Source organism: Macadamia integrifolia, chromosome 14, assembly GCF_013358625.1.
Source record: "Macadamia integrifolia cultivar HAES 741 chromosome 14, SCU_Mint_v3, whole genome shotgun sequence".
NCBI lineage: Eukaryota > Viridiplantae > Streptophyta > Magnoliopsida > Proteales > Proteaceae > Macadamia > Macadamia integrifolia.
Genome location: NC_056570.1, coordinates 21,308,051 through 21,322,003, shown reverse-complemented (window position 1 = coordinate 21,322,003; position 13,953 = coordinate 21,308,051). Strand labels below are relative to the sequence as shown.

The 13,953-nt window shown below is 41.3% G+C and overlaps 1 protein-coding gene across 1 annotated transcript in view; it reads right to left on the bottom strand.

The window, feature by feature from the left end:
* Positions 1–5,385: 5,385 nt before the first annotated feature.
* LOC122061533 (phospholipase D zeta 1-like) overlaps positions 5,386–13,953 on the bottom strand; it is an 80,013-nt gene continuing 71,445 nt past the window's right edge. Inside the window, exons 9-20 of the mRNA XM_042624824.1 lie at positions 13,661–13,800; positions 13,374–13,523; positions 12,971–13,127; positions 12,365–12,883; positions 11,687–11,797; positions 11,373–11,519; positions 10,990–11,187; positions 10,746–10,847; positions 9,318–9,449; positions 8,762–8,827; positions 6,052–6,113; positions 5,386–5,962 (exon numbers count right to left, since the gene is read on the bottom strand). Coding sequence (XP_042480758.1) covers positions 5,713–5,962; positions 6,052–6,113; positions 8,762–8,827; positions 9,318–9,449; positions 10,746–10,847; positions 10,990–11,187; positions 11,373–11,519; positions 11,687–11,797; positions 12,365–12,883; positions 12,971–13,127; positions 13,374–13,523; positions 13,661–13,800 — 2,034 coding nt within the window. The 3' untranslated portion in view covers positions 5,386–5,712. The remainder of the gene's footprint in view (positions 5,963–6,051; positions 6,114–8,761; positions 8,828–9,317; positions 9,450–10,745; positions 10,848–10,989; positions 11,188–11,372; positions 11,520–11,686; positions 11,798–12,364; positions 12,884–12,970; positions 13,128–13,373; positions 13,524–13,660; positions 13,801–13,953) is intronic.

The window sequence follows — 13,953 nt, the reverse complement described above, 5'->3', positions numbered from 1 at the left end:
GGTTGGGTTTTTCTGTTTCTGTTGCTGTTGCCTGGGGTTCAGATTTCTTTGCTGACGTTGTAGGGCCTTTAATTCTTCAAGGGGAAAAGATCTCTGAGAAGTCACCGGAGGAGCCGGGATAGTGTACATGGCAAAAGGATCCTGAGGAGTCATACTGGGAACTGTCAATGGAAGAGGCTGTTGTCGACTGGATGTTGCTGCCTGAGGTGGAGCCTGTTGAAGACTATGAAGCTGTGCTTCAAGAAACCTCAGATGTTTTTCTTTTTGACCGATAAGAGCAAAGGCCTGAGCTGTATCAGCAGTCGAGGAAGCAATACCAGCGAGTTCCATATGGACTTGATCCATCTCAGTTTTCAGAGATTGAATCAACTGAGTATGCCGGCCAACAGTACTATGAGTGTGCTGGGTAGTAGCAAGAATACGTTCCAAGTACTGGTTTTGGACTATGGCATTTTCATTTTGCCAATTAAGAGCTGCTTCAGCTGGGGAGATCTCTTTGGGTTGTCCAGAAGGGAGAATTGGTGGTTTGACTTTCCAAACATGACGGATACCATGAGAATCGGGACCATAATCTATAGGACCAGGAAAATTCTTCACAGGAGAAGAAGAAGAAGAAGATCCTGGAGCATACATGCAACAAGGGGGGACCGTAGGAGACGGTGGATTGGGTGGTGAAGGAGGTTTACAGACCGGAGGTGGAACATAAGGGGGTTCCGGACGAGGGTTTCCGTATTTGACCATAAAAGGATACCGGGCTTCTGTACTTAAGGGGCCAACTGTGGTATCTCCTGACTCATATCGTTCCCGGAGAATAGTCTGGGAGGACTTTCTTTTAGGGCGATAGAACTTTTCATCATCAGAGTCCTGGAGACAATCATCACAGTCGCAGAGGTCAAAGTATTTATGACCTGAGACCGGATCGGAGAAATAGTAAACAGGGTTGCCTTGAGCATCAAAAGATTTGATGGGAATCTTATCTTGTTGGATCATACCCTGAAACTGGGTTGGAAAAGGGGATGGCAATGGTTGTGGAGGAGGAAACCTAATTTCAATTTCACCAGAAGGGTGACGGATATACTGTGGGTCTGTAGACTGGAGGGGTTCCACTGGAGCAGGCTGCTGGGAAGCCATCTGCTGTTCATAAGCCGTAACCCAAGAAGAGGGAATGAGACGAAGAAGTTCATCTCGAGAAATTTGTCGTGGGACATGGGTAAGGCTAGGAACATGGTCAGAATCCACCCTGAGGAACAAAGCATCCTCAGAATGTCCTGTGGACAAATCAAAGGCATGGTTTTGTAACCGATAAGCCATTTGATAGTGGAGAGTACCTGCTAAAGCTGTAGGAGCAAGGGGAGAACCAGAGATTTGGATCTGGAATTTTAACGCGGTAGGGAGAAGAGGATCTGCTAGGGGAACATTAAAGTTAGGGTACAGGGTAAGGAAGACGGTTCCTGCGTTCAAAGTGGTCTGGATAGTAGAACAGACAGCGTGTTCATACCGGAGAAAACGACTGTCAAGTAGAGCAATACGGGAGACCACGGGAAGGCCTTTCCTGCCATGGAAAGTAAGGGCAAACTTAATTGCGCCTAAGTGGAGATGGGTATAACCCTGGTTTTGCCAATCAGGGATGAGAGAGGTTGGGATCTCCAAGGTGAACAACTGTTCCTTATCAGTGGCAGGGATGTGATATAACTCACATCGGGAAGCCTGAACAAGTTCCTTAACCGGAGGGGTTTTCTTCCTAGGGGCCAAGAGGGTTTTCCAGGTAGCAGAAGAAGAAGTCTTCTTTGGGAAGACAGTATAGGGGTTTAGAAGAGGAGAAGGGGTTGACGGTATAAGTTGATCTTCAGGGAGATAATCAAATTCATACAGCGAGTCGATGGATGAAAAAGATGAGGACCGAGAAGAAGAAGGGGAGGTAGAAGAAGACGAGGAAGAACTACGAGAAGAAGTAGAACGTCGGGGAAGAGACATACCGTAAGGAAGGCAGTAATCCAAATCCGAGCAGCATATCCCGTTGGTGAAACTCAATTAGATCAACAGATGCCTAGTCGAGGCCGATCAGGACCCCCGGAGTTCAAGGTCTCAGAGACAGATCAACCTGAGCCGTTACAGGGTATAAAACAGCCACTCCTTGGCCTGAGAACCCATCGCTCAAAGGTTCTTTCTCTGTCACCAGAGAACCAAAACTACGGAGTAACCTGCAATAGGGCGTGGCCTAGAACATCGGTTGGACTAAGAGAGGTTCGAGCCAAGCAGGGTCAGCCGCCGGAGACGGACCTTAGCCGGAGAAAGGGGAGGGAAATGGCTCTGATACCATTCTTATCTCAATGGTATTCGTCAAACGGGGCTCTGCCCTCCAAATGTATTAACATCGTGGCCTTAAATAGCCAGGGGAGTACATGAACATGAGACAGGAGACATGTGGGACCCAAGCCATGTGTCCTTCACATGGACTTCACATGCTTGTGGGACCGTATGTCGTAGTGTCGGCATACGTACATGCTCAATACACTCGTCTACATACTCTTACAATACTCAATACACACTCAATACACACTTATAGATTTGACGAACAGTGACAAGCCCGGGGTTTAGCCCTTCTCGTGTACTCAAAACCATGGTTGCAAGTCACAGGCGCCCCGGGACTTATATGATCGCGGTGGTGACTTAGTCTCCCCGATGTGGGACTATACTCACGCACCTGCTACAGTGCCCCGCACACGGCCTTCGGTGAATCCCTTCGTGCAACTGCTACAGTTACCTGCAACAGCGCCCCGCACACGGCCTTTGACGAACTCAGAGCATCGGAACTAACATTCACACACCGCCCGGCTCTGATACCAGATTTGACGAACAGTGACAAGCCCGGGGTTTAGCCCTTCTCGTGTACTCAAAACCATGGTTGCAAGTCACAGGCGCCCCGGGACTTATATGATCGCGGTGGTGACTTAGTCTCCCCGATGTGGGACTATACTCACGCACCTGCTACAGTGCCCCGCACACGGCCTTTGACGAACTCAGAGCATCGGAACTAATTGAATATCAGGGGTAATTCCTGTAGGTCATGGAAGGTATTGAAGGTGAAAACTGTGAGGTAAGGGAAGTCTGGGTGGCAGGAAGAACCAGCAAGAAAGAGACCTTCTTGTCGAAGGGCTATTCTGAGGAGCTGGATGGCTGTGAGCTTACTGTAGGTAAGGATGGCTTTATAGGTTAAGGTGTGGAGGATTTCGGGGGGAAGATGAGGAGGGATATTACAGCAGAGGTAATGGCTGGGTGACGGTTGTGGTGTGGCTGAGGAGGAGGAAGGGCAGCTAACTATTGTATGAGAATGTTGGCAAATGGGACCTTCAATCCAAATTCTGATATATTCCTAGTTTTTATGTACGGGTTTTTCAACCAATGGATGTGGATGAAGGTGGAAATATAATAACTCATCCCCTCACCTTTGTTGGTGTACGATATCTTGTATTCTATTGCAGTTTAATCCAGTGAGTATTGATGTAGGTGCCTCGACATAACAGCCATTAAGCGAGTCATAGGGGTTGCATAGCAGAGGTGAAGAGGCACAGCCCCACTCGAATTTTTTATTTGGGGGTAATTTGGTACTTTATGGATTAGAGTTTTTTCACTATATATGTAGCGAGGTTTTCTTTTTCTGTAATGCAAGTAATACTGAGAGGAGTGAGGACGAGCATTGTAACCCTATTCTCCATTAATAGTGATGTAGAATCTCATCTCACCGAGGACATATGCAATCTTGCCGAACCTCCTAAACTTGTGTACATTATTTATTCTTATTTTTCTTGCCGAACCTTCTAAACTTGTGTACATTGTTTATTCTTATTTTTCCATTACCTTTTGCATCGCTTTTAGGATTGCGTTTCTACAACCTTATTCAACGATTGATGGTACAATCATCCATATAAACAATGATCTACAAAGGTTGGACATGCCACCCGCTTGGTGCAAGTTAAGGGCATGCACCAATTGGCAACGCAGGACGAGGTGTAGGAGGGTCTTTTCTAGTAGATGGGGAGAGATTCAGACACACAGCTGGCAGCCCAGTGGTGTGCCCATCATTTTTCCCTTTAAAATGTTATGTTAAGAGGGAGGCCCCAACTCTGAATGGAAGCACTAAATGCTGTGTAAAAATCCTCTACAGGAAGCCAGTGAAGGGCAATGAGCATTGAAAGACTGGGATGCATGCCAAGACCCTCTCGCCGTTAGATTCACTACCGATTATCGCTCATCGAGGATTTAAACCCCTCATGGAATGGCAACTTTGCACGTTATCCACCTTTTTTTTTGGGTACCAAAATAAACAAAATTTGTTTCGCTGTGTTTGGGCATTGTGTTTTACTAACTCTGCTTCTCTTTTCATGAACAAACATTCTTAAACTCTGGTAGACCAATCTATGATGGATCTTGATTTTTCCATTGAAGCATACATTGTACAGGAAAAAGAATAGAGCCTTCTGGAATCGGATTGATCGAATTGACTGATTTGGATGGACTGATTTCGTATTATCAAAACATAAAATAGATAGACTAATTTCGATTGCAGCTGTTTCGAATCCAGAGTGGCAAATCTGAAGATTTTTTGGACCGATTCTGATCACTTTTGATCTGAAGATTGATTCTATCTCTGATTCCAAGTTTAAAATTCCTATGGCATGAGGGAGGGCTTCGTTATAACGAAGCCCATTTCAGAATAATTAATTGACTTTCTAGTTCCCACACTTAATTTTAGTCATGTAACACGGAATGCCATCAATGTGAATTTATTTTCCATATCAACATCTGGTGATGAGTCATGACTTAATTTTCAAACTCCTCTTACTTTTTGACATGTCAATCCAATGCTTTAAATTAGATTGAAAAAAGTCACATGCTTGGGATTATTTTAAGAACAAACATAGTTGAAAAATGAGAGGAAAAGCGACATACAAGGTGAGGCATATTGTGTAGATAAACCATCAAATTTGATATGTGGAATATTTTCATATTTCAAGCAATCAAATATGCCAAATTATTGATCCACATGGTAGAAGTGTTGCGCATATGAATGCTTTCCTATGCTGTCCATTGCCACATGGCAAACTTGGTTGGGCCAAAGTTGGTCCATGTGTAAATGACCCCACCCTCACCTCACATGTATGAATTCTGGTTAAAACAAGCACAAATAGTAGATATATATATATAAATAAAAGGGGGTTATCAGAGCTGCCATGGGAGGGTATGCTAGCACCCTTCTCTCTCTCTCTGTACCAAACCATTCTAACCATATCATTGGTGCATTTCTCTATGCTGCCTGCTGAGAGAACCCACTCCCATTATTTTAAATGTGAGTTTAAAAAAACTCATAAAATTACAAGAATGTCATTCACCGTTATGGAATTTTTGGATTTCTTTTTCAACTCTCTGGAAACAATTTCAAGGCACTTACAATACATAGTTTTGGACCAAAACTTGAACAATAAGACATGCGTGCCATCCCCTATTATGTAGAGGTGGAAGAATCGAGTCCCATTTTTGCAACTATGGCAAATTACATCTATCATGATTTCATGACCTTTCTTTCTGTTCTTTCGATTTTCTATAAAATAAATACACAATTACACTGATGGCCAATTTTCATGAGTGGATTGGAGACTGGATGTTCTACAGACATAATAACATTATTCTAAAGTCCCTCAAGAAAACCAAAGCTTAATGGAAGACTTGAGGGGATGCATAGTACTCACTCTCTTTGAAAACTGGTCTCAAATCTTCTTGACACATGAAATCTAAGGGTAAAGAAACAAGGTGCCCCCTTACCGATTCTAATCTCTGCATGGGATCTGTGGCCTTAATATCTCCGTTCTGATAGGATTCTAGCTTCTCAGGAGCTATACCTAAATCAATTGTAGTATTCGCTAACCTTTCCTTCCAGTAGGCCATGCTTTGCCTGATAGCAACTCTGCACATGAAGTATTACATTAACAAAAGCAAGGGAATTAAGCCATTTGAAAACATAAAAAAGGAGAGCATGTTGGCAATGAGACACACCTGGAGTGGATAAGATCATTAGGGATGCATGCGAAAACATCTTGGTAGATCATGGTATTTGTCTGCCAAAAAGAAAAATTTTCATTGTCATTTGGCATTTGGGAAGGAAATGTGCTCCGATAAATGATATAGGACTAAGAAAATAAAATAAAAAGAACATGAAAAATCACATTTACAATTGACAAGTAAAATGCTGGTCATGGAAAATATGATCCAAGGATCTAAGTCTGCAGCCATGCAGGAAATAAATTATAATTGAATTGAAAAAAAAAAAAAAAAAAAACAGATAGAAGAAGAGTTTGTCCTGCCTCAATGCCCATGAGGGGGTGGATGTATATGGAGCAGTGAAAAAACAAAAGTATAATTTAAAGCCAAAAAAAAAAAAAAAACCTTCTTCATGCATGAAGGACAAGAGTACCAGAACTTGCATCCCTGATGGCCACGAGAACCAGAAAATCAGGTTGCTACAACAGCACCAATCATTGTTATTTACCGTGACCAGTCCTGAGAGGCTGATGGCTAATATTTTAACCCCAACCATATTAATTGTTTTGGCCATATAAAATGACACCAACCTTGCACCCTATATAGTCTTGACCCAGAAAATCCAGATTGACCAAGTATATGATATATAGCCTCTACAAGTATGCCTCTGGTGAAGGATAATATTTCTCCAAGGTTCAATACAAAAACGTTTTTGCGGAAAGTCCAATAATCAATCTCCAAGCAGAAGCTAAAAATAATTCTTGGCCACTGTATACGCTCATTCATCAATACAACATCAAAGTCTCATCTATGATGGAATTTAGGCCATCTTTTTTCAAGAAAGAAAAAATACCAGCATCAATCTATCTTAACAAGAAATCTAACTCCCCCAAAATATTCAAGTTTCAAATTGATTTATTTTGCTAAATCCCAGAAATACAAAAGATGGGTTCATAATGAAACCAGGGCCTACATCTAGAACAGAGGAGAGAACAGGGAGGAGGAAAGAAGAGAATTGTTGAACCACGATAGATTCAACTTAGTTTATCATAGTACCCCACAGTTCATTTATGACTTAGCAATTAGACTGTTAGTAGGATGTGGTTATTAGGAATCCTACTAACAGTCAACGTCTAATTACAAAAGGGATAACTTATACATATCAAAGGCGCCAGCTTGGAACAACAAGAATAGATATTGAAAACAGCATCAGTCTGGAACATAAAGAGCAGTCGATAAACACCAGTGAGCATAGAGAGAACTCCATTCTAGTAGCAATATCAACTCAAGCACACCAATCATCAACAGAAAAAATAGATAAAATTTTCATGTCAAATAAATCCAGCCAGCAACGAACAAAATAAGTGGTAGAAAACACCAACCACAATCCAAAATATCATAGCAGCCGCAACATTATAAGCCCTTTTCATAGAACACAAGCAGTAATCTTCACAAAGAAGACATATAGAAGTGCAAATATTGATGCACTTATGAGCCCCAAATAGAGGTCACAGATAAAATTACAGCATTGGCAGCTGTGAACCAGGTAAAAGTGCAGTATAGGTCACTGTGAACCAAGTAGCAGCATTAAGTTGTTGGGAAAGTGGAGTGAAATAAAGCAAAGAATAAAGGAAGAAGAAACCACGCACACCCTTCTTACGAGAAAAGGGGAGAAGAGTTCTTCCTCATGAAACCACACAACCCGCGGAAAGAGAGCACAGAGGCGGAAGGCAACCAGCAGAAAGAGTGGGGAGATAACCACACAACCAGAGTAAAGAGATTGGACAGCAGTAGCACCAACAGTGCTTGCTCTTCAACAATAGCCCCAAACTAGTAACCAACTTCAATGATAGCCCCATAGTAAAAATTGATACGAGTTGCTGGAATCAACCCAGAAAATCGCAACTAGTAGAAAAAACGATACAGCAGAAATCGTAGGCCCAAAACGAGAGCGGAAAATCAGCAGAAAAGTAAAATAATCGGAGGCATCAAGGCACAACTTGGGAGGCTGCTAAACTCTTGAGAACCAAATAGGCTCGCAACCGAGAAACCATGAGGTGGAAAACAAATGCCATTGACATATCTTCCGGCAACATACCAGAAAACCAATGGCAACAGAACACACCATCGACATATCTTCAGTCAGCAAACCCTACTTCGATTAGGGTTTCAGAGAATATCAATCCAGGTATATCAGCACTCAGGAGTACATCTTCTTCTTCTTCGATCAATCAAAGTCAATCAGCAGGGTATACATCACCAGAAAATACCATCAGCAAGTAGAACAAGGTCGAGTGATTTGGCCGTAGCAGCAGATTCGTTTTCCACAACAGCAGAAATTAGCAGCAGAGGGATAAATCAATTCATGTATGATTCATCATACAAAACTTCAGTCTTTATCAGTGTACGAAACCCTAGTTTTTCTTCTTCTATCAACTAGGGTTTCACAAAGTGGAATGGACAGCATGGGTTGTTGTACACCACAAAACAGAAACTTAGAATGCTCAAACCAGCTATCAAGGAGAAGGCAAGTATTGGTTACAGCTCTGATTTAACAGCTTTACTAGCGGAGGCCGGTACATGGTTGACATAATAAAAAAACCCTAGAGCCAAGTCTAGCTCTGAACTGCAGGGGGAAAGACAAATACCCCTGTAGTACATGTACACTTAACAGGGTTTTCAATCACATATTAAGCAGTCATACAACACCCAAATTTGGACTCACCTTTGCAGTAGCCATCCAAATATCTTTGTACGTTGCATCAACCACAGGGTCACTAATTCGACTGACCTGAAAAAATAAGGAGCACAAAAGATAAATTTTACATTATGTAACATATAATTAGCCCAGTGGATCACCGAAACTGTATTACTTCTATCATGCATCTCTCCCCTATATTTCTACAACCTAATAATGGGTTGTCAAGCACCTTAGGGTGAAATTATACTGGCATCAATGGAAGGTAGGTGGAAAGCCAAGAATACTCTGCAAATGCTATCCAGTAGGACAGGGTCATTTATTGATTGGTAAGAATAAGGAGCGCTAACTATTAACCAGCGGATCCACTAAATTCTGTCATTTTGTCAATGTGCTACTTCCTCATCCTTTGAGAACCCAATAATGGATTCTCAAGGACCACTGGGGCAATATGAATGAACTCACTTCAATGGGCAGGCAAGGAGAGAGCAGATACTCTACAAATGATATCTAGTAGCACACAATAAATAAGGTTCTTCGAAGGTTAAACTTAAATAAAATGCTTTAGATCATTTTTACTTACCTCTCCTGCACGAAGACCGAGGTGTTCAGACCATAATGAGAGGCGAAGACTAAAAGCAAACTTTCCGGCTTTCCAAGGTTTCCCAGACATAGATGAGTCAACAAACTCTTTATCTTCGATCAGCACAGCAATCTGAAACAGCAAGATCCATGTGATAAAATGATAACGGGGTATTCAGAGAGTTGACAGGGATAAGTATGTTGAACAAAACAAGGAAAGAAATATTATAAAGGGCATTCAATGAAACCTTCAAGCAGCAGATCCTTCTGTTACCTTAGAAACTTAACCTCTAGCCAGTGGGAAACATACCAAGCACTGTTGGTGTTTGCACCACATCTTTTTTGAAGGTGGAAGTCTAGTTTTTTAGTCTCTAGGAGTGCTTCCAGTTGGAATGGATGCACTGATCCCTAAGGCAATATGGCCTCGCAGTCGACTGCCTCCCTGCCTCGCAAGTTCAGATTCTTACTAGTGCTCCAATGGCCCAGCAGAATATTGGGGGGAGGTGGAAGAAGCTAGCAAGGATATAGACAATTCTAGGGGTGACAATTTGCCGGGGACTTCGACCAGGCCCAGGCCTAGGCCTAGGTCCACCTAGAATGTGGGCCGGGTGAGGCCAGGCTCTGGGCCTATCAAGTTCTCGTTAATAAGATATATGGGTCAACTTAGAATATGGGCTGGTTGAGGCAAGGCTTTGGGCCTATCAAGGTCTTCTTAATATTATATATGGTATATAGAGTCTTTAAAATATTTCATAGTAAGGGTTTAAATCTCACTCAAAGCACGAATACTTCTTTACAGAGTATAATATTCTACACACTATAACACCTTAAATTAAACTGTTGATAAAAATATTTTACATAGTCATCTACATTGTAGGAATACACATATACATACATGTAAATTCATACGCAATCAATACATAAACAGTATAATATACATTTAAAGCAGATATTGGGCTTCGACCAGCCTTAAAATATGAAGCTCAGGCCCATTCCCACATAAGCAGGCCAGGCTGGGCCACCTGTTGCCACCCTAGTTTGCAAGTAATCTCGTGTTACCATAAGGTGGGAATCTACAAGACAGACATATTTTATCACAAAATAGAGGACGAAGGACTAGACAGCTAAAAGTCAATAAATAAGTTAGCTCCATCTCTGGGTTGATCAAGAACTCAGGCTAGCTGCAAAGACCAATTGCTTCTGTTTGTAGGTAGTCACTGGAATTACTATAGTAGTTCCCATGATGATCAAAGCTCACATTTTCAACTTACAGAACTTCATTGATTTTTAGCTTTATTTTCCATTTTTAATCAAGTCAATTATCTAAGAAATTAAATCTGAGTAACCAAAATTATTGAACTTTGACTGAAATCACATTATGGACAAACATAATCCAAAATAATCTTGAAGTTAATACACAACATTATACCTCAGAGTCTCTTGATCCAAGCAAACTCCTATCATTTATATTAGCTGATCCAATCAAAGCTAGATGATCATCAATTATCAAAATCTTGCTATGCACATACACCTGCCAGAAACAAGAAAAATATAACAACAGAAGTATTAATGCATTCAAACTGTAGATCTTGCCATCATGTCGCTATCTGAGTCCTATGCAAAGATGCAAACAAAAGGAGCTAAATCTCATGCAAGCCACCTAAGAACCTTACCTGACTGGTGGCAATAGGTCCGCCATCAAAAAGTCTGCCATAAGATCTTAGACCGTAGAAATGTATGTAATCATGCGTTCTAGGACCAAGTAGATCATAAAGGTTATGCAATATTGAATCTTGACCCCTGCAAATTGTTCGATATTGCCAATGCAATATTGCTCTCACAGACGCTGCACCGCCATCATCCAGACCACCCTGTTTAATTTGATATTCACAACAGGAAATAAAGAACTGAGTCTTGATAGTCCAGACCATAGTATATAACCCAGCTCCATCTCTAACAAACCCGCCTTCACCACTAAGCACCCCAAATTGCCCACCCACTAAGAAAAAAAAAAAGGTGTTTGAATTTACAATTGGGAGTGACCAATTATTATTACCTCAAAACCAGGTAAAAGTGGTATGACAATAATAACCCTGAAACACTTCTGCTCTTTGTGTGCTCGCATTATACGCTTGTATAGTGATTCCAAGACTCGGTTCCGTATTATTGCATCCCCTGAGAGACCTGATATAAAAAATTGATTCTGGGACAAGTGGCCAATGAACATAACAGCTTATCAATGATGCAAAGGATAAATTGAAAACTTCTATATTGACAATTAATTGGTACGGGAAAATGTTGAAAGGAGGTCAGAAAGCTACTTTCTACCAGTGATTTAAGAAGATATTGTACTTAAGAAAGAATTTGTACCTCTATGTAGATGAAGTATTCGGCTTTCTCAATAAGAGAGCAATAAGCATTGTGAATACTTGATTCAGTTTGACTTGTACCAGCAGACCATTGGCCAACACTTCTAATAACCTGTACATCAGAGGACATTAGTTTAGCTTGAATTGAAATAAAGAAAAATTAAATCCTCGTCAGTTCATCATTTCATATAAACCACTGGTAAATAAGAACCTAAAAGGGAACCAACATCATAAAAATGGGGATTGAGTTCCCTGTTCAGCTGCATAATTTTCTCAAGCAACTCCTTGTGTCTCTCTCCTCCCACAATAGGGGGCAGATATGTCATTTCATAGGAGAGAGAGAGAGAGAGAGAGAGAGAGAGAGAGAGAGAAAGACATGGAAGTCCTAGTGTATGCTATGCAGCCTGGCAGCGTTTAATCCCCACAAAAAACATTATTGAAAATGAAAATTATCAGCCAAGCAAAAATTTAAAGGGCAAGAGAACACTGCCCGCTTGCGGGGCCACTGTGCCAGTGTCCAGGCCAATGGGAGGCCGTGCGGAAGCATCTTCAGCGCACGGTGGGGGGGCAGCATGGTCTTTTCGCACCCAACCGTGACTGGCGTAGAGGGCGCAGGCAGGACAGCATTCTTTTTCCCAAATTTAAATATTCAAAGTGGATTTCCGGATCTGTAGCAAACCTGGCAATGGCATGGGATTCGGGGGCCAACTTGTCCAGCTTCATCAGCAGAAGCAACCTGATCACCGCGTTCTTGTGTTTCCCACCATTCTTTATCCATTTTAAGAACATCAGATTGTGTAACTACATCCACAGTTTTTTTCCTCTGAAGATCCATGAAATCGATATCATCAACAAAACCTTTCATCTGCATGTCTGGAACTGAGGGTTCGACCTTGGACTTCCATAAGGAGAATGAATGACTTTGACTGACCCTGCTTGACTGATCAAGGAGACTCTGTGTCATGTCTAAGCCATTTAACTTATTGACAGCATCTGCCTCTTGAGGCAAAAGCAATGGGATGTCTTGTAATGATGATCGGGAGGAGAAGGAATCTTGCCTTCTGATGCCTCTGGATTTGTCCTCTACTTTCATACTTTCAGTCTCTATTTGTTTGCTTCTTCCCATGTAATGTGGAATAACCATGTGGTGCTGAGGCATAAGTAGTGGAATTGCTTGTTCATTCGGAGCTTTGTTTCTCTGGAAGAATGCAGTAATGATTATAATCCCAAAGGGAAATTAAATTTCTTGACAAGTAAACTGCAACATAAGGAACAAATGGCCAACCTTTGCATAATTCCAACGCTGAACAAAGTGCCTTGCCACATCACGGCAAGGGGGTCCCCAAAGAGCACAGTGGACATCATGCCATGGCATGCGAGGATATTTGCAACGATCTAGCTCATCTTTCATTGTATCTTCCCAAGAATTTGGCTCAGATTCCCTAACATAATAACATTTACAATAAATAAATTGAATTTATTTACTAAATGAATACTGCATAGACATCTAGTAGGATTGCAATTTCTTGCAGTTATTTCCAAGAATTATGTTCATTTACTAAATGATGATACACCTACAGGTGTATTTGTCTAGGTCCCAAAGTAAACAGGCACATTTCTTTCTCCCTCGCCAGACCTTTGCCTACTGAAATGTTGCCTCAACTCTTTGTGGGAATATAGAAATCTACCTTGGGTTGTAATAGTCCTTTCCAGGCCATATCTGAGAAGGGTAATCACCCACTTTGTGTTCTATTGTGTCATAACGGCCAAAGCACAGATCTAGGCCCCCAATGAAGCAAATCCGGTAGTCAACAATAACAATTTTTTCATGGTGGGACCTATACGTAACCAGAAACGTTCATCAGCATCTGCAACAATCCAAATTAATAGAAAGCATCGATTAACCAAATACAATTAAACTCCTAATTGAAATCTTGATAAAAATTTCAACTAGTGTCACATTTGAATTGCATACCATAGATAAACGCCAGTTGAGAAATGGTCTGGATAACGGAGGACCCTCACATTCTCATGAATATTAAGAAGCCTTCGTTTACTATAGACACTGTTGATTTTCAATGCAAGAGCAAATTCTTTGTAGAGAAGAATGTAGATCTGCACACCGTCATCAATTGAATTACGGTAAATAAAATCCAAATAAATCCACAACAGAAACTCGGAAAACAATTAAGTGTAACCAAATGCATGAAAATCTATAAAATGAGAAATTATCTGGATAAAGATGTGATATATATATTACTTTTTTTT